Source organism: Balaenoptera musculus, chromosome 7 (genome assembly GCF_009873245.2).
Source record: "Balaenoptera musculus isolate JJ_BM4_2016_0621 chromosome 7, mBalMus1.pri.v3, whole genome shotgun sequence".
NCBI classification, from domain to species: domain Eukaryota; kingdom Metazoa; phylum Chordata; class Mammalia; order Artiodactyla; family Balaenopteridae; genus Balaenoptera; species Balaenoptera musculus.
The window spans coordinates 42807940-42827214 of record NC_045791.1 but is presented as its reverse complement, the minus strand read 5'-3'; the positions used below and the strand labels follow the sequence as shown (position 1 = coordinate 42827214).

At 39.7% G+C, this 19275-nt stretch overlaps 1 protein-coding gene across 9 annotated transcripts in view; it reads left to right on the top strand.

Annotated features, from left to right (window-relative positions):
- The first annotated feature begins 2274 nt into the window (after positions 1-2274).
- The window catches only part of RBMS1 (RNA binding motif single stranded interacting protein 1), a 210039-nt gene continuing 193038 nt past the window's right edge, over positions 2275-19275 (top strand). For 8 of the 9 annotated variants that reach the window (XM_036857061.1, XM_036857069.1, XM_036857067.1 and 5 more), the window contains exon 1: positions 2583-2781. In XM_036857061.1, coding sequence (XP_036712956.1) covers positions 2707-2781 — 75 coding nt within the window. In that variant the 5' untranslated portion in view covers positions 2583-2706. Of the gene's footprint in view, positions 2782-19275 lie in introns of all 9 variants that reach the window. The other variant, XM_036857075.1, reaches the window with a different exon arrangement.

Here is a 19275-nt window from a genome sequence, read left to right as displayed (position 1 = left end):
ACTCATGTTTTAACATGTTATTTTTCTTTTTAAAATTGATTTCAGGGAGTTCTTTATATATTCTATTAGCCTTTTGTAGTTATATGGATTACAAATAATTATTTTGTGGCTTGCTTTTTCACTCTCTTTATAGAATCCTTTGATGAATCAGTGTTCTGAATTTTAATAGAGTCAAGTTGATCAATCTTGTACTCTTGGTCACCTTATTAAAGAAATCTTTCCCTACTTCAATGCTATCAAGATATTTCCTATATTATCTCCTAACAGCTTTATAGTTTTGTTTTTTTTACATCTAGGTCTTTGATTCATTTGAAATTCTTTCTTCCCCTTTTGTGAAGCAGGGCTCCAATTTCATTTTTTCCATATGGATAGCCAATTGACCCGAATCATTTATTGAAAAGCTCATTCTTTCTCCACTGCTCTGCAATACCACCGCAGTCATAAATCAAGTGTCTACATAATTGTGGGTGTGCTTCTGGGCTCTGTAAAACAGACTGAATTTTCATCATCCAGAAAAACGTACAACAGTCTGAGTTTGGTAATTTCTTTTATCAACTCAGGCCTAGAACTCCTGAGATTGTTCTTAACTTGTTCTCTTCCTTCCATCACTCCTGTAAACCATCATTCCTAGTCCTCCTAGGTTCTTAACACAGGTTAGTTCACATGGTTCTCTTAACAAATGCATTCAAGAGTCCCACACTGAAACAGTATAAAGAACTATTTTTAGCTCCCTTAGCTAGGCAATGGACCACCCCGACCTTCAGATCGACATTAACCTCCACAGGGCCCACCATACAGCAGAAGCTCAGCTATAGGATTTCACATGGGTTAACTGTTAATTTTTTTAAAAGAACGTGATTTGCCTCGTGGCATATCCAAAATATTCTCATATGAACTTACATTTGTTTTTTCAAAATGTATAACCTAGAAATTTGTCTAAATCATATAAAGATGATAAAGGTTTCATTTCACTATTGCATCATTTTAAAGTATCTTACTAAATCTTTTGAAATGTAATCAAATAAAAATGTAACTGTTTGACAAAATCATGCATTCCATTTCAGTTTGATTTACCTTTGTGCTATTATGAAAACAGACTCTCAGAAAATCAAAATGACAAAACAGAGTAATCAAGGTCTACTTAATAACAGATTAATTTTTCATTACATTTTATTAGATGCGCAACAACTCCAATTTGAAGGTGCTTTCCTACTTATCCTATTTGTACATTTTTGGTATTATCTCTTGTTGAGCTAGAATATAAAAGTCTTCTACAGGCAGCTTCAGGGACCAATTAACTCCATTAAATTATATCCAGTTATGTAGTGAACTGAACCACTGCTGTCTGGGGCTGTCTGGAGCTGTGACAATTAGGAGATGGAGAGAGGCAGAAAGGGAGAGATTGATTTTAATATGTCACTGAAGCACACTGCAACAATATGCCAGCGTGACTTTCAAAATGGCCTTAAAATATTCCAAACTCAGGGAGTTTCCTTGTTCCTGAGTGGGAGTTGTCAGACTGTCTGGCAGCATTAGAAAGAGGCAGAGAAAAGCTGATGTCTATATTGTGTCCTCTAATAATAACATTCTGCCTCTTTGCGACATCTTCCCCTTAGAAAGATCCGTCTATTTGTTGTGAGGAGCGTGTGTGTATATGTGTTTGAGTGCTTTGCCTCCTCTTGTGCAGAGGGCATGATTTCACCTCTCATATCTCACCAAACTCACCAATCCGAAGGACACTAACCCTCCCAAGGTCACCTAGAAAATTAGTGTTGTGGCCTGGGGGGAACCGAACCCAGGTGTCCCCACTCCAGCCTTGTGGTTGGGCACTAAATCATTTTCCTCCTCTTGTGAAAAAAAAAAAAAATCATTGGGCGGGGGGGGGGCGGGGGGGGGGGGGGCGGGAAGTGAGAGATGAATCAGATTTCCTCCTCTTTCCCCCTTACCTCCCCTCCCCCTTAAGGAGATAAAAACTCATGAAAGCAAACAAGGTGTCCACTCTGCAGTTCTTAAGCTGGGTCCCCCCAAAGAAGGTGTCCACTCTGCAGTTCTTAAGCTGGGTCCCCCCTCCCCAATCTACCCCCCACCCCGCCACCCCCAACACAAAGCGATTCGGGCTCCCAAGGCTTCTGCCCGTCAAGCCTGGGAGGTGAGGAGTGGTTAAAAGTCAGCCCTCACCTCCAGCCGGTCCCGGCTCCGCGGCGCCCAAGCCCCGCCCCCGCCCGCCCTTCCCCCACGGCCTCGGCACGCCAGCCCCTCTCCCCCTCCCCAATCGGGCGCACCCACCCCAGATGCCGCCTGGCACCGAGCGCAGCCGCCGCCGCCGCCGCCGCCGCAGCACTTTCCACTTGTATTGATCACCTCCCGGCCCCGCTGAGCCTGCTCGCCGCAGCGGAGCGCGGCCGGCGCGCCAGCCCTTGGCAGCCCCGGAGCACTCGGGCTCCGGGAGGCAACTCCTTGCGAGCGCCCTGTCCGGGGTGCCCTCTGCGCTCTGCAGTGTCTTTCTCTCTGTCTGGGAGCAGAAGCAGGAGGAGGAGGAGAAGGAGGAGGAGGAGGAGGAGGAGGAGGAGGAGGAGGACGTCTGGTCCGGGCTGGGAGGTGGAGCAGCGGCAGCCGCCACCGCCGGAAAGGGAGAGGCAGGAGAGACCGAGACTTGGAAACCCCAAAGTACCCGCGACCCTGCACGGCAGGCTCCCTTCCAGCTTCATGGGCAAAGTGTGGAAACAGCAGATGTACCCTCAGTACGCCACCTACTACTACCCCCAGTATCTTCAAGCGAAGGTAAAGGGGCGCCGGGGCGGGGGGCGCCGGGGGCGCGCGCGGCTCCGGTCCGGGAGGGGCACGCGGCGAGCCCCCGCCGCCCCCGGTGGAGTTGATGGAAGGTTGCTAACTATAGCGCTGGCCTGGGCGAAGCCCGGCGGCGCGCGGGGCGGCGGCTGCCCGCGGAGCGGAGTGCGGGGATCGGGTTACAGAAAGCCGCGGGGGGAGAGACTAGACAGGAAAGAGCCGCCGGCCCCTTCCTGGCCCGGGAAGCGGGGAGGGTCGCGGGCCGAGCGGCGCCCCTCGCCGAGCCTTGGCTGCTCGGCCGCCGACGCCTGGGGCCCGCGGCAGGACCCGCTGCGGCGCGGATCTTCGAGCCCTTCTCCTGGGCCTCGCCCGGCGAGCAGTAACTCTCGGCTTCCCTCGGAGTGGCGCGGAGCCTCCCACCCCCCGGGGACGCCCCTCAGCCTCCCGCGCGCGAGACAACTGGGGCTCGAGGCGGGGGACGGGACTTTTTCCTCCCCGCCTCCGGCCCTGCGCGCCCGCCCCTCGCCTTGATCTTTGTGCGGTGTGGCACTTCACCTGGTTACTGATTTCTACTTTTACGCTGTTGTTTTGGGTAGAAAAGTGGCCAAAGTTCACTCAGCGTTCATTGATGTCCCTTTTAGTCTTCCCTGTAGCTTCTGCAAAGGAGGGACAATGGGCAGATTTCGATGCAGAGAAAGAAGTGACTTAGTATTTAGTTTAGAGACATACTACCTTACGTGTTTGCCACAGATCGATTTCCAGTGGTGCTTTCTCAAAAACGGCCTTGGAACACGCTTAGGTAACACAGCGGATGACATGTAGTCATACAAATTGCGACCTGGCTTTCCAGGGGCCCTGGGTTACGTTGTTAGTGGGCCTATCCTATTTTGACAATAAGAATTTGATGCCTCCTGAACTCGAAAAAAAAATATTGGGTCCATGAAGAGTGAGGGTTTCACTGCTTTGGAAGCTTTTTCCCACAGTTTGGGAGGGCGAAAGTTGGATGCACCAGACTTCTTCAGCAATTAGCATCTCTTATCTTGACTCCTGGTGCCCTTCTAGATCACAAAAGATGCAGCCTCTGAACTTTCTTTAGGAGGTTGTAATCATGCCCTGCTTGCTGGCAGAGGGCATTTCTGGCCTGGTGCAGAGAATCTCTGATTCAACCTTGATAAGCTTTTCTTTCTTACAAGTGTGTGTGGTCCATGTTATGTACCTACATCATAGTTTTGTATGTGTCCATGTAAAAAGGACACTTGTTAGCATAGAGACCTGAAATTTCTTAGCCCTCAAGGGCCTCATTTTCACCCCTCTCCCCATTTTCATTTTACTTTGGGTCGCCACAAAGCGGCAAGATGGTAGCAGCAAGGGTACCCATCATTCATTCTTGTGTGGTCGCTGCTGTATTTGTTTTCAGGGAGTGGAGGGAGGTACCCGTGTTTTGGTGAGCTACACTGTAAATATAAGTTGTTCAAAGAAATTTTGAAGTGTAATCAATGCTCTACCTTTTAGATATCATATATGTTTAATGCACTTGTTTAAATTATGCAGCATTGGGTACCTAAAAGACAGCCTATTCAACACTTAACTATATGAATAATAAATAACATACACTCAGGTGAAAAAGAAAAAAAGGCCATGTTTCTACAGGCATATTCACCTTAGTAATTTTTATGTACCATTAGTAAGTTAGAAACCAAGTACGTAGCATTTAATATAGCTAATGCAATGCCATTTGGCTCTTTTTGCCCCGTAAATAATTGAAGAGAGAGACAAACGGCAAGAGCCTGCTCTAGTAATTAGGGTCGGATCCCAGAAAGCTTTAGGGCCCATTTTCTGAAAGTGTGCTTCCTGCATAAAGCATTTAATATTGATTTGTGTTACGGTAAATGACATTCTCAAAACATATCTTGCTGTTTCTACTATGAAATCTGAAATCCTATTATTCTGAATCTCTTTGTTTCCGGAGAAAGACATACATACTCACTTGACCTATATAACTTGGTATTAAAGTTTGATAATTAAATCTAAATTCCCTGTTGTAAAGTATCTTGATTATCTCAGGAAGAGGCATCTCCTAAAATGTAAAGCGACTAGATGCAGATTTTAGGTAGCATAGTTCAGAACACATAGCCCTTTTTGTCTCCCTTATCTCATCTATCTCTTGGTCACATGGTATTGTGAGTCATTAAAAAAAATAGAGACCTGATTTGATTTGTAGTTAGTTTAAAAACAAGTGTTACCTAATCTACCTAAACAGTTAATAAACTGACGTAGAATCTGTTGTCTACAGTGATGATCCTTGCCTCTGTGTGTGTGTGTTTTAACCTTCCTGAAATATGGGATAGAAAACATCACTGTTTAAAGTACAGTGATGTGTTTGCTAGACAGAGTTGTTTTGAAACTTCTGTGTGGAAGCTATATCAAAAACTGAGGGATGGCACGGTCGTTTACCAAGTGATATTTGACTTAAACTTGTGATCAAGAGATGGATGTGTTTTGAATTGAAAAAGAATAAACAGATGGGATTTCTTTTCATTAGAAGGAATAGATACCAATGAAAATGGCACTTGAAAATGAGTTTTGTTGCCATACCGTAAAAAGTTAACATATGTCAAATCATTCTTCGTATGTTAATCATCCAGAGTCTGTTTGAAAAATTTAGTAATTTTTCTCTATAAAAATATATTAGTTACGTCTGCATTCTACTAACAATCAACAACCAAAAAAGCCTGTGGAGCTAGATTACAGTGTGTGACCATATTGGTATGCTTTGTGCTTTGACAGAAAAAGATAATTATTAGAAAAAGTAATACAGCTGCATTAAACATAAAGTAAAATTGAGGATGTTATAGAAAGGAAGGACATGGGTGGAAATGAAGGAGACTGCGAAATTTTCATAATGCCTTAGCATAGAGTAACAGAGATTGCAAGTAACCTGATTTTACACGCTTGTTGAGTTTTTTGTATTTCTCCGTTAAGGATGGTCTTATCACAGCAGGGTTCTCTTTATCACCTGACACATTCATTCTAAGATACAGGTTGATGTAGCTTCATAAATATAAGCACGTATTGTTCTAAAGGATTTTCTAAATTATTAAGTGGCATGCCATATTACTAAAAATTAAATTTGGTATCTACTTTCCAGATACACAGGAAAAATTCTGATAATGTAACATATTTTAATTAACATTTTGTGTGTAGACATTTTCACTTATTGCAAGGCAACCCTTGAATTCTGTTTGTTTCAAAGATACCATGATGTACGTTACTGCCAATATGTGTATGCAAATATTTATGGAAATCGAAATACTTATTCTAGTTCTTCTGAAGAAAGGGAAGTACAAAATGTTCTTTACATGGTTAGCTAATATTTCATACCAGCTACAAGCAGTTTGACACATTTGTGTCTTTATTCATAGTTATATTGTTTTGTGTCCTAAGGAAATGTTCTACACTAGATAAATGTTTGTTTCTAAAACAAATTTTTGTTTTAAAGCCATTTTTGTATAAGTGTATGCCAAAGAACATACCTGAACCTAGCTTCAAAATCTGAAAAATAATGAGTAATATAATTTGGTGTTCTATTAGTGAAGCTACTAGAAAAAAAGCAGCTTTTCTGAATTGAATTTTTGGGTACATTAACATTCTGTTGAATTCCTTAACTTTTCCTTAGTCATAGTCAAATGAATATTGTATCAATCTGTTTCTCCAGGAATGAGGGGTCATGATTTGATACGTGGAACTACTGAGTATATTAAGGTGAATTGGAGGTACAGTGGCATGATATTAAAACTTGGGTTGCTCTGTGTCTTGAGAAGTAAGTACGTTTGTGAGATGAATAAAGTTTGCTTAAATGCATCAATACAGTAATACAATATTTTACATGATGAATACACCTTATTTCCTTAAGCGAGCGGGATATTGTGGCTATCTGGAAGTGGTGTTGGAAGGCTCAAGGTCATGGAAATGCTAAAAAATCAAGGTGCATTATGATGAAATATTGTAGCACCCTTCCCCTTGGATAGCCATTTCTTTTGAATTTCCATAATACATATTATTTTTTTATATGTTGGGAGACAAATCTTATGCTCCTAGAACGGAACAGGGAAAGATAAGTGAAGAGAAGTAGGAAAGTATTCAGTCATTTAGTATCAGTATAACTATATATACCTTACATGTTTGGCAATCTTGGCTTCGAATTTAAATTCAAATATGGGCAATTTCCATGTAATACACTTTCATGAAAAACTTTTTTAAGCTTTACTGACATATTTCTCAGACTTTGTATTTTGCTTAGTGGTTTTTTGGAACTTTTAAATTACCCCAGCTTACTTAATGAGTACTGAAATTTTAAGTCGTAGGTCTTTAAAGACAAAGGGACCTTTTTCCCTTTTCTTTTTGCTAAAGAGGGAGTTGCCAGAAAATAAAATTCTTTTTTTCCCTTATGTCTGCTTAACCAATAAAAATCATGTGAGGAAGATCTAGAATGGAGGTAAAAATGATATGGACACCTAAATGTTGTTCATTCTTTTTAAAGATGAAGAATTTCTTGTCTAGTTTGTTTTTTATTGGATGCTCAGTTCCCTAAAGTTTATTTTCCCCAAGCATGGTGTCCTTATCCCACACTAAGTCTCTCTTCAAAGGCTATCAGCCCTCCCTATTTCCTTGCTTGATTTGCAGAACAGTAGGTGCTAAATAAATGCTTGTTAGTGACTATTATTATTCTGAATAAGTACATGCAAAATTTTCTTAGACCAGAAAAAAATTATAGACCAAAATCTACGAATATAATAACTCAGCCTGATTTTCTAATGAAATCTCAATATAGTTTGATTTGAATGTTAATTTATTTTGTTCCTATAATGAAAACTTCAAACATTTTATGAAGTAAGATCCCTAAGATGAATCACATATCAGTTGATCCATGCTTAATTTATGGAATCAAAAAGTGCCTTTTTTTTTTGGCAGTCTTTATTAAAGAATATGGTGCCAGGAAAAAAAACTCATAGTATTATATCAAAGAGGGAAATGTTACATGTGATAAATTGGTGACTCAGCCTGTCTTGCCTCTTATTACTGGCCCCCACCAACACGAGTCAAACTTTTTTCTGCTTAATTTTCAAGAAAATCCTTATTTTTCATAGTATTTCAGATGTAGTAAAAACATTTATTCATTTAATGGATAATAAGTAAAACATAAACTAGCACTGAGGTGTTCAGAATTATAATTATCTCTGTTACTGAGCGTTGTATAACGTTAAATATGACATTCAGCCACCTAGCTTTTTATCTCATTCATTGGGTATTACAGGAATAAGCGGGGAACATATCCAGTTGTTCTTAAGTGGAAGTGTTTTATTCAATGTAACATCGCTTATTTTAAAGAAAGTGTAGTAATGATATGTCAGTGATTTAAATGCAGTGCCATAATATTTGGTACAAAATTAAACCATATATTCAAAATTGAACATTGGGCTTGGGGATTTTATGTGGAATGAATGTAAATGTTCTGGTTTCTCTGCTGTATCATTTTAACGAGTAAGTAGTAAAACCTGGTGGAACTCGGCTATGCCTCGGGAGAAGCAGCACTTGGATGATACAGACATTTACCACCGGGAGTTTGGTCAGATGGTACACAGCAAAATGTCTTCTTAGATTGTGTGTGTCAAACACACATGCAAATTTGAGCATGCACACGAATTTGATAACAGAAACTAAATCATTTCTTAATCAGGTAGAAATGTGGGGAAAAGTGTAAAGAGAAAGGTGACAGCCAAGCCAACCAGCTAAACATGTATCTCACATATTTGAATTCCTTATTTTTGCTTAATGCATCTAGTCTCCTTAAAATAATTATATGACTATTTAAAATTTTCAAACAAACATTGGAAAATAAGTGTGTCAAAGATGGTGAGAGAGAAAAAGGGGGCAAAAATCAACACCTCGACCTCCTAGAGGAGAAAATGTTCAGTCTAAAACTGAACATTGTCATTCTCCATACATTGTCTTTTAGCTAATTCTTCAATGGATGCATTTACCATTTTAGAGCATGGAGAACAGTCTTCTGGATGACAGATATGAAAACCTAGATTCTAAAAGAGAGATTAGATGCTTATATCAACAGCTAACTTGCTTATAAATCTGCTACTGTAAACACACAAAATCAATGTCTGGTGGATGATTGCCTACAATGGCTGTAACATCTGTATTCTGGAATTAGGCTAAATTTTAATCTGGTGTTTGTGGGAAATTGCTGAGGCTCATGAAGGGCTAAAATACTAACTAAGCGATCGTATTTCCTTAGTGACCCCAGAGCACCATTCTCTGCATTTGATACTGGGAAAGGTTAGGGAGTGTAATATCTGGTCCCTGCTCTCCAGCTGCCAGGGAAGACAGAATAGACACAACTCAAGACATAAGCAAAGGATATTTACAAAATAGTACACCCAGGAAGGCAGCATACCAACCAAGGGTCTGAGTGACAGGAAGGCACTCAGATCTGTATGTGGGATTAAATACAGTGCCATGTGTATTGTGAGAAAAAGTAAAGTGCTAATAAAAGTTCTAGTAAACCTGGGAATTTTAGAAAGAATTGGGCTTTAGATTAATGAATGAAAATTTCTTGAAATGATAGTCACCATTGTTTTGTATATTTTCTGCTCTATAATCCTTTTATGACTACTTAGAACTTTAAAGAATATCGCCTTTTTGTACTTTATGTTAACTCCTTCTCCTCAAAGTTTCATATTCAATTACCTTATTTTACATTATTATTTTTCCAGTTTTATGCTTTTAAATGTGCTATTAAACCCACCTATAGGGTTGTGACAGGCCGAGATATAATTCTTAAATGATGACATAATGGTTATATAGAAATATTACATTTATTGTTTAAACCATTTGAAGTGATGTTTATTTCTCCTAATTTATTAGCCTTCTTTGGAGTTTGTTATGTTGCTAATTACATCTTTGTGTTGCCTGCAATCTACATGGTGATAATGTGTCTATTGTGAGCTGGCATTTCTTCAGAAAAATAACAGATTTTTTTATTATTCCTGATCTTTCCTGGTTATAGCTTTTTATTCTCTTTATTTGGTCATTATCTATCTTTAATTCTTTTAAAATAAGCTGTTTTACTCTGCAATGGAGCTAAGTCCGTCAGGAGTCAATTATCCTCTGGCCTCAGTGTGAGACACAGAACCTATCCCTCTGGCTACCCATTGAACAAGTGCTGTGGGCTGCTGGGTCCAGAAAAAGAGCAATTTCAGGGATGGTTTTTCGTTGCAACAAAACTAGATCACTTCATTGATATCATAAATAATTTTTACTGAGCTTGAAGGAAAAATGCATCATCTTCCCAGCTGTGCAAGTGGGTGGGCCTTCTTTACATGATACTAGTTTTGTTTTTTATAAGTTGAAAAATTTACTAGTAAGAATGGGCAGAATTAGATGGATACATCATGGAATTCTGTGCTTTTTCTGAACTTGAGTTTCTTGGGGGGGGGGGAATCAAAGTTGCCAAAAAAGAATTTCAGATTATAAACTTACATCTCTGTTATACTTAAGCTCCTCAAATGACACGATACTATTTCACCTGTTTAACACTTTTTAAACATGATGATTTTGAGACTTATAATTGGGAGTATGTTTGTGCTGGAAAACCACTTAAACCCTTCCTCACCTGTGTAGAATAGCAATGAAATATTTTCGCAGTTTGAAATAAAGTCTCAGATAAAATATTTGGTTACAAGGAAAAGTAAATCATATCAGAAATTTGTAATACCACCAACTTTACCTTTGTCTTCTCAACAATAACTTGGATTCATCACGAAACAGGTTTTTGACAAATGCAGACATTTACAGAAAGAAAAATTTGCCAGTTTTCAGGCCATTAACTGAAATACTCCCCAAACCCTCTCTGCTTCCTACAGAGCACAGCTTTGATTAATTGCATTGTTTTAAAAATGGAAGCCTTAAAAAAAACAATTCCTAATCTCAGCTCTTAGGTTTTATTCTACATGATTATTTGCATACCTTTATTAACAACAACAGCACAGAAAGAACTGGCTAGCAGAGAAACTTCTATAGCTGAAATTCTATAGCTGGGCAAATGATATTTTTTAGAGCTCTATGTGATTTGTTCTGTGATTGGGTATACCTTATCTTACAAGCGGATTGTTTTTCCAACAGGTTTTGTTCCCAAAAGTTCACTTATCAATTATTTAGAACTTGAAACTCATCTAGTATATTTCATATATAAATTGTTATCTTTAATGATAGGGTCCCCAGCCAACCCATAAGAGCTTGTGAAAGTAACCCACTTTATAATTCACATACACTTGTTCTGTACTGGTCCTACCATAGAACCAAATCATCACAAGGGGACAATGTTTCTTGGAGGAGGGGGCGGGTGAGTATTCAGAGTTGGAATTCGGGGAACCCATCTTTGCCCCCTTTAGGGGAGTGAGGAGTTTTCCCTAACTCACCTGAGGGGCAGTGGGAAGACGAGTTCCCTTAGTCCCTCAAAAGGAGTTTTGAGCTTCTAAGACTGGGGGCCGGGTTTCAAGAAGAGATGGGAGGTGTGGCTTGTGGAGTCACGTGGGTCAGGGATTTGCGAAGCTGGGAGTTGTGGGTTCGGGAGCTTCTTGCTGAGTTAAGACCCTGGGAGACGTCCTCGCTCCTCGCTCCTCGCTCCTGAGACTAGCTCCCCGCTTACTTGTTTTCTTTTCCTGTGTTGGCCTCACTGATAATCTCTTGTTCCCTTTCCTCCTAGCCCACCCCCAATTTTCATAAAGCTGTCCCCGGCTTTCTAAGAAGTAGGGCTTTTCATCCCTAGCTCGTCACTGACTAGATTACTACAGCCTCACAAGCTTTCCTTGTCTTCTCTAGCACGGAATCAAGCAAACAGCTCTTGAGACTGGTAACAAGAAGGATATCAAAAGACAAAGAAAACATTGTTCAATACCATCACTTCTCTTATTTTCACCAGGTCCTGGTCCAACAATGGTTCATAACTCTTAGGGGAACCTCAAACCTTGAGAATCTGATGATGGCACATTCCCATTAACCTCAGATTTTTACTGAGACTCAGCCTGTAGAGCACAGGTTAAGAATCCTCCCCTGAAAGGAGGGCAAAAATGGGACCAGTCTATGCTTTAGAACACGACTCAGACCATAGATCCCTTGGTATTTTGTTTCCGGATTGCGGCTTGACTCTGGGGTGAAGAGCTAGACAAAGCCCAGGGGCCAGCAAAGTAGGAATGGCAAGGGTCCAGGGGGTTGGGCAATCTCAAAGTGTGCTTCCTCTTTCCCGTCTCCTTTTCCCCCACTCCTTCCTTCCCCTTTCTCCTCCATTCCTGCTTCTACCTTTTCTTCTTGCGCGGTAACAGTAGTGCCACTGTGGACTGGCTTCTGACCAGCTACACGTTTGTGTGCCCAGTGGTGAATCTGCCAGGATGATGGCTGCGTACAAGCTACTCCCACTGCGTCTGCCCAAGTCAGGGACCAAGTGGGTTTGACTTAGTTTGGCTTAAAAAAAAATCTTTGCTACCTCTTAATGCTACAGATTATGATTAAGAATTTGCTAATTACAGTTCCCTCTTGAATGGGATTTTCTTTCTGATTCCTTATCCAATTTTATATGGAAAATTTTAATAAAATTGTATTTGGTAATGTATAAGTGTTATAGAAGCACAGGCATGATGTAATACTTTGAACAAAAGAGAATATAATTAGCATAATAAAAAGTGTTTTGATGCCAAATGTGTGCTCTTAATGAGATTGGAACTTAAATATGACATAGTGAAATGGTAAGCTGCATACAATTTTTCTGTACCCATAATAAAATTTAAAATCATATGTAGCCATTTTTTTCTGTTTCTTGAATATTTCACAAAAATATTCTTTATCTAAAAATAACCACAAAAGTATTTTTCTGATTGGCAAAAGACTAAAAAAAGGTGTGTTTCTTACTTGGTAATAGTTCCTCAGATTTTAATTTTAATAGCAAAAATCTTAAATGTTGATTTCGATTGCTTTTTTTAAAGAGTAGATTATATCTTAACATATAAATAGGATTTCAAATGACAGTGTTCTTTTCTACCCCTCTGTCTCTGTCACCAAATTCAAATTCATGTCTCAGCAGTTCGGGATGTTCTTCGGTGCATATCCTTTGAGCCTTCAAAATTTGATTTGACTGTGTGTTCTGACGATAGCTGGTTCAGATAAGCACATGGTGATCGTCATCTGTGTGTCTGGGCCCTAATGAACATCTGCTTTCTAGGGCGCCACAGGAGCACCTTTCTTTGTTTCCTCTTCCTTTGCCTTTTTGATTTGAATCTTGTTAAACCCTGCAAATGGGGTTGTTTTCCAGTATGCAAATACCCCTATCTCCCTTTTTGGAAAAGAAAAAAAAAGCGCCAGATATTTTAAACATGAACGCGTTGGGAATTTAAAAGGAGGCTGCAGGAAGCAAGTGCACAACTATAGTTCTACTCTTGACCACTCAGACATGTTGTACTAAAATCATCTAGCTGAGACCATAGAGTTGGAGCTACCTGGTGGGCAATTTAATTAAATTCAACAAACACTGAGCAGGCATTGTATTAGGCCCTGGAAGGTGCAAATATGTAAATGAGGCATGATTCTTGCCATTGTGGAGCACGAGATAATTTTATTTACTTGTTTATTTAAAATTTTTATTTGAGGTAGAACATATATATAGTATAGCGCACACATTTTAAATATATAGATTGTTATGCTCATGTAATGGCCACCCGGGTCACTCTGTGACATTTCCAGCACCCAGAAAGCACCCTCATGCCCCTTCTCACAGTTTCCTCCTCAAAGGTATCTGCTAGTCTTACTTCTATCTTTGTAGATCGGTTTTGCCTATTCTTTTTTTCGTTAGGTGTTTTGTATTCACAGCAACCTTGCACATTAGAATCACCTGGTGAGCTTTTATTATCTATTTATTATTTTTTATTTTTGGCTGTGTTGGGTCTTCGTCTCTGTGCGAGGGCTTTCTCTAGTTGTGGCAAGCGGGGGCCACGCTTCATCGCGGTGCGCGGGCCTCTCACTATCGCGGCCTCTCTTGTTGCGGAGCACAGGCTCCAGACGCGCAGGCTCAGTAGTTGTGGCTCACGGGCCCAGTTGCTCCGCGGCATGTGGGATCCTCCCAGACCAGGGCCCGAACCCGTGTCCCCTGCATTGGCAGGCGGACTCTCAACCACTGCGCCACCAGGGAAGCCCTTGCCTATTCTTGTACTTCATAAAAATGAAGTCCTATCGTATGTATCCTTTTGTGTCTGGCCTCCTTAGCTCATCAACATTTTGGTTTGATTCATCCATGTTCTTATGTGTAACAGTCGATTTCTTTTTTTAATGCTATGTAGTATTCTATTAGAGAATATATCACGATTCATTTATCTGTTCTACTCTTAATGGGCATTTGCATTATTTCAATTTGGAGCTGTTATGAATAAAATTGCTGTAATTATTCTTGTTCATACCATTTGGTCAACATATGCATTTAGTCATAAGAGAGGAACTGGTAGGTCACATGATATGTGTATGTTCACCTAAAATGGTAGATATTACCATTTTCTAGTCCTACTGGCAAAATGTGAGAAAGCTATTTGCTCTGTATGTCACTAACACTTGGTATTGTCAGTCTTTTTAATTTTAGCCCTTCTGGTGGGTGGTATCTCATTATGGTCTTAATTTGCATTTCCCTGATGATTAATGATGTTGAGCACTTTTTCATATATTTATTGGCCAATTGGATCTCCTCTTTTGTGAAGTGTCTTTCAAGTATTTTGCTCACTTCTTAAACATAACAGCTTTATTGAATATAATTCACATAACATAAAACTCAACCTTTTGCTTGCTTTTTTTTTTTATATCTTTATTGGAGTATAATTGCTTTACAATGGTATGTTAGTTTCTGCTTTATAACAAAGTGAATCAGCTATGCATATACATATATCCTCATATCTCCTTCCTCTTGCATCTCTCTCCCACCCTCCCTATCCCACCCCTCTAGGTGGTCACAAAGCACCGAGCTGATCTCCCTGTGCTATGCGGCTGCTTCCCACTAGCTATCTATTTTACATTTGGTAGTATATATAAGTCCATGCCACTCTCTCACTTCGTCCCAGCTTACCCTTCCCCCTCCCCGTGTCCTCAAGTCCATTCTCTATGTCTGTGTCTTTATTCCTGTCCTGCCCCTAGGTTCTTCAGAACCTTTTTTTTTTTTTTTTAGATTCCATGTATATGTGTTAGCATACGGTATTTGTTTTTCTCTTTCTGACTTACTTCACTCTGTTTGACAGACTGTAGGTCCATCTACCTCACTACAAATAACTCAATTTCGTTTCTTTTTATGGCTGAGTAATATTCCATTGTATTTATGTGCCACGTCTTCTTTATCCATTCACCTGTCGATGGACACTTAGGTTGCTTCCACGTCCTGGCTATTGTAAATAGAGCTGCAATGAACATAGTGGTACATGACTGTTTTTGAATTATGGTTTTCTCAGGGTATATGCCCAGTAGTGGGATTGCTGGGTCGTATGGTAGTTCTATTTTTAGTTTTTTGAGGAAACTCCATACTGTTCTCCATAGTGGCTGTATCAATTTACATTCCCACCAACAGTGCAAGAGGGTTCCCTTTGCTCGCTTTTTATATGGGGTTGTCCTTTTTATTGGTTGTAGGTTTTTAAATAAATTCTGGATACAAATCGTTCATCAGATATATATGTATGAGAGTATCTCCTCCCAATTTTCAGTTTTCCCTTTCATTTTCTGATTACTATCTTTTAATAAATAGAAGTTCTTAATTTTAATGAAGTTCAGTTTATGATTTATGTTCACCGCTTTTTGTGTCTGTTTTAGAAATCATTGCTTACTTTAAGGTCATGAAGTTATATTCCTATTTTTTCTTCCAGGAGCTGTATTTTATCTTTCATATTTAGCTCTGCAATCCATTTCTAATTAATTTTTGTGTTTGTGGATAGGGTCAAGATTCATTTCCCCCCCATATGAATATCTAACTGATCCAGCAGCGTTTATTGAAAAGACATTTTCATTTTCCCCTTTGAATTTCAGTGCCGCCTTTGTTGTAAATCAGGTGACCACATTTATGTGTTTCTTTTTCTGGACTTTTTGTTTGGCTCTGTATGTATTCTTGTGTCAATACTACCTGGTCTTAATTACCAGAGCAATATATTAACTGTGTATTCTTCAAAGTGGCCTTAACTATTCTAGATCTTCTACCTTTTAAAATAAATTTTAGAATAAGCTTATCAATTTTCATAAAAAAAGAAATCTGATAGAATTTTTATTGGACTGACATTGTCTATACATCAATATTGGGACAACTGATATCTTCCAGTCCTTCTTAATCCTCAGCAATTAAGTCAAGTTTGGGGTTTGGGTGGGGGGGTAGTAATTATTACATCACAAGTACATTTGGCAAAATCAGTTCTGATTTTCGAACGATTTATCCAAATATATCATCTTTTTAATGTTACTCATTTATTAGAAAGATCCTTTATCCTATGAATTGCTTAAACCCTTAAATAAATTGCACTTTAAAGGATTATAAATAATCCATCTAAAAATTCAAGTTACACACCTCAGTGTTGGTTACTATGCAGAGAGAATGTCATTGTGTATAGTTTCATGTAATCTGTAAGAAGGATATCTCTTCTTATTTATTTATGAACTTACCAATTTTAAGTAACTGATAATAAAACACAATGGAAAATTATTGTTTTAAATGCTTATTTCTTAAATACAGCCGATGATTTCTTCAAAATTTATAGTATGATAGTTGGCATAGACTCTAAGAAAATAATTCTTTTGAAGGGCGAGAGAGAATATTCATTATCAGGTAAAAATTAATTTTGAAAAGTAGCTTATAACTGAAACTTCGCCCTTAAGAACAGATGACATGCTTTTTGATTTTTCTTGAATGCATCTCAAAATGTAACTGTTTCTCCTTTATATTCTTTATTCTCCCTTTGAGGCTTCGTTTATTTGATGATGTGTCATCCAATCACCTTGTCTGATATAAGCATGATAATCAGCTGAAAATTAGTTTGTGTTTGGAGAATTTCCTAACATCCCCTGTGATTTTTTTTTTTTTTTTTTAATATACCCTGGATATTGTGAAAACAAAGGCTGGGAATAGATGTGCTTAGAAAGCAATAGGACATGCTGCTCTATGGGCTTCTGTTCCTTCAAACTTTTTCTTAGATGTTCTAAAAATCTCATATATATTTTTTTCTTGCTTTATATTTAAGGTTTTTAAGCTTTGATTACTGCCGACTTCAGCCAGCCAAAAACAACTACATAGAACTTTCAAAGCTTATTAGTTCTGGCTAGGTTAGCTTGGGTTGAGTAGGAGGTTGAATAGATGACTTCTGAAGTCCCTTTCAACTCTAAATTTTATGATTCTGGGAATTTATAACATCCAAGAATCACAGAATGTTAGAACTAGAAGGAACTTTAAGATAATCTGATCCAAGCCACTCACTTTCCAGATGAGGAAAGCTACCCAAAGTGAAGAGACAGGAGTAGAGTTCCAGAGCCAGGGGGTGGGGAGTAGGGGGGGGTGGGGGATGGGGAGGGGGAGTGACAGGAGGGCCAGACCTCACATGACTGGCCAGTGCTGTGACCTGAAGGAGGGAAGGAAGGAAGAAGGCAGGCCACACACAGCTTTAGCAGCTATTCCAGGAAACTTATCAGAGGTTGGACTGGGGTGTGAATGGGGCCAGCGTCACCAGCTGGTTTCTGATTGGAAACCAATAGTGGTCACCCTGCCGGCCAGACTTCTGCGCTTCCTTCCCCAAGCACGGCCACTTCTCCTGGTTTGCCACAACAGTGTCCAGATCTGATTCTGCTTTGTTCTCCTGTTTTTAACCCTACAGGTTAGCTGGGTAGCGCTACCGTAGGTGGGCCCTGCTCATCCACCATGGCTTCTGGCCTATTCAAGGCCTTGTCTCCTTCTGGATTCTTCCTTTACCACATTCCTAAGGGTCTTTGTTTTCATAGCCCTGTGTCTGGGGCCAAAACCCTCTCACTTTTTCAGCACGCCTGGGGCCTTCCCACACTAGCAGGATACACTCCAGACTACTTCATTCTCGCTACACTTTCTCTGTCCTGCCATCACTACCTGCTGTAACCTGTTTGGTCACCAAAACAACAACAACAGCACAACCCAGAGAGGCTCTGATTAAGCACCTCCTTTCTTTGTTGAAGCCAACCCTCTCATTCACCGCTCTGATGGGAACCACTTTCTTCCTAATGCCAAGCACTCCACGTTAGTCTCTAGTATCTCTTGTTTTTTTCATGAGTTGTTTGAACATAGTTGACAGCCTTCTGCATTTATATAGGATCAGGTTTCAGGAGCTCCATTTTAGTCAATTACATAGAAGACCTCAGAGAAAGAAAACACACAGTAGGAGGCATCAACAGGTCCATTGTGCTACTTGGATACAGCTTTTCCCTCATGCTGTTTGGATCATATACTCATTAAATACATTAGCTGGAAAGAACATGCCTGGCCATATGCCTCACTTTAGGGAAATCAAATACAGGAGAAATTGGGATATAGTAAGCAAATAAGAGAGAATGATTTTCCCACAGTTTACAAAACGTTCTTCAGTGAAAATGCCTCCCTAAGTTCACTTACATATTTCTAAGTCTTTGACAGAAAGTATAATTTAAAGTTGAGCCATCAGGAGCCATGGCCTATTAAAGAGTAATTAGATATTAAGAGAAATAGTTTGTGAAATAATTTCTTAAGTCAGTTAAGGGTGAGTTTATTTTGTCGTATTAGGTTTACAACCAACTTCTGAGGAATGCATGATTGAGCAAAGGTACAACTGTAGTAGCCTTTTGTGTTTGTTTTGTTTTTTTTCTCACTGCTGCAAAAACCCTCAGTGCTGATTGGTTCAAACCTTATGGTTTTCCTCCTACTAGTGTGTGTCATCGTGACTGGTAAACTCTGGAAGCCATGGCATGCACAGAAGGAAATGACAGAAAGGCCTGTGGGTGATTTAAAATCATCATATTAGGGCCACTACATTATCTGTAAGGAAAACAAATTGTTTGTGGACCATTAGTAGTTGATAAGGGTCACAGTCAAGGAGGTTTCCAGTGTGGTGGTGTTTTTAAAAATTGGGGAGAGACGTGCCTTTTTAAAACATCTTAGGGTGCCTCTTTTACAGAGCAGTTGATTTCTTGGGCCAGAAAGTTCTGTCAGGTGGAGTGAGTGAATCATCTTTAAACAACATGTTGCAAAGCAAAATGAAACGAAACAAAAAAACACCATGTTGCTCTAACATATTTGGCTATTAATAATGTGTGTGTGTAAATTGCTCTGAGTCTCTCCCAAAACATAGTGGTAGCTTTGTGTTTGAATTTCCTTTACTTATTTAATTATTGCAGGAAAGATGGGCCTGCTTGACACTTTAGAAG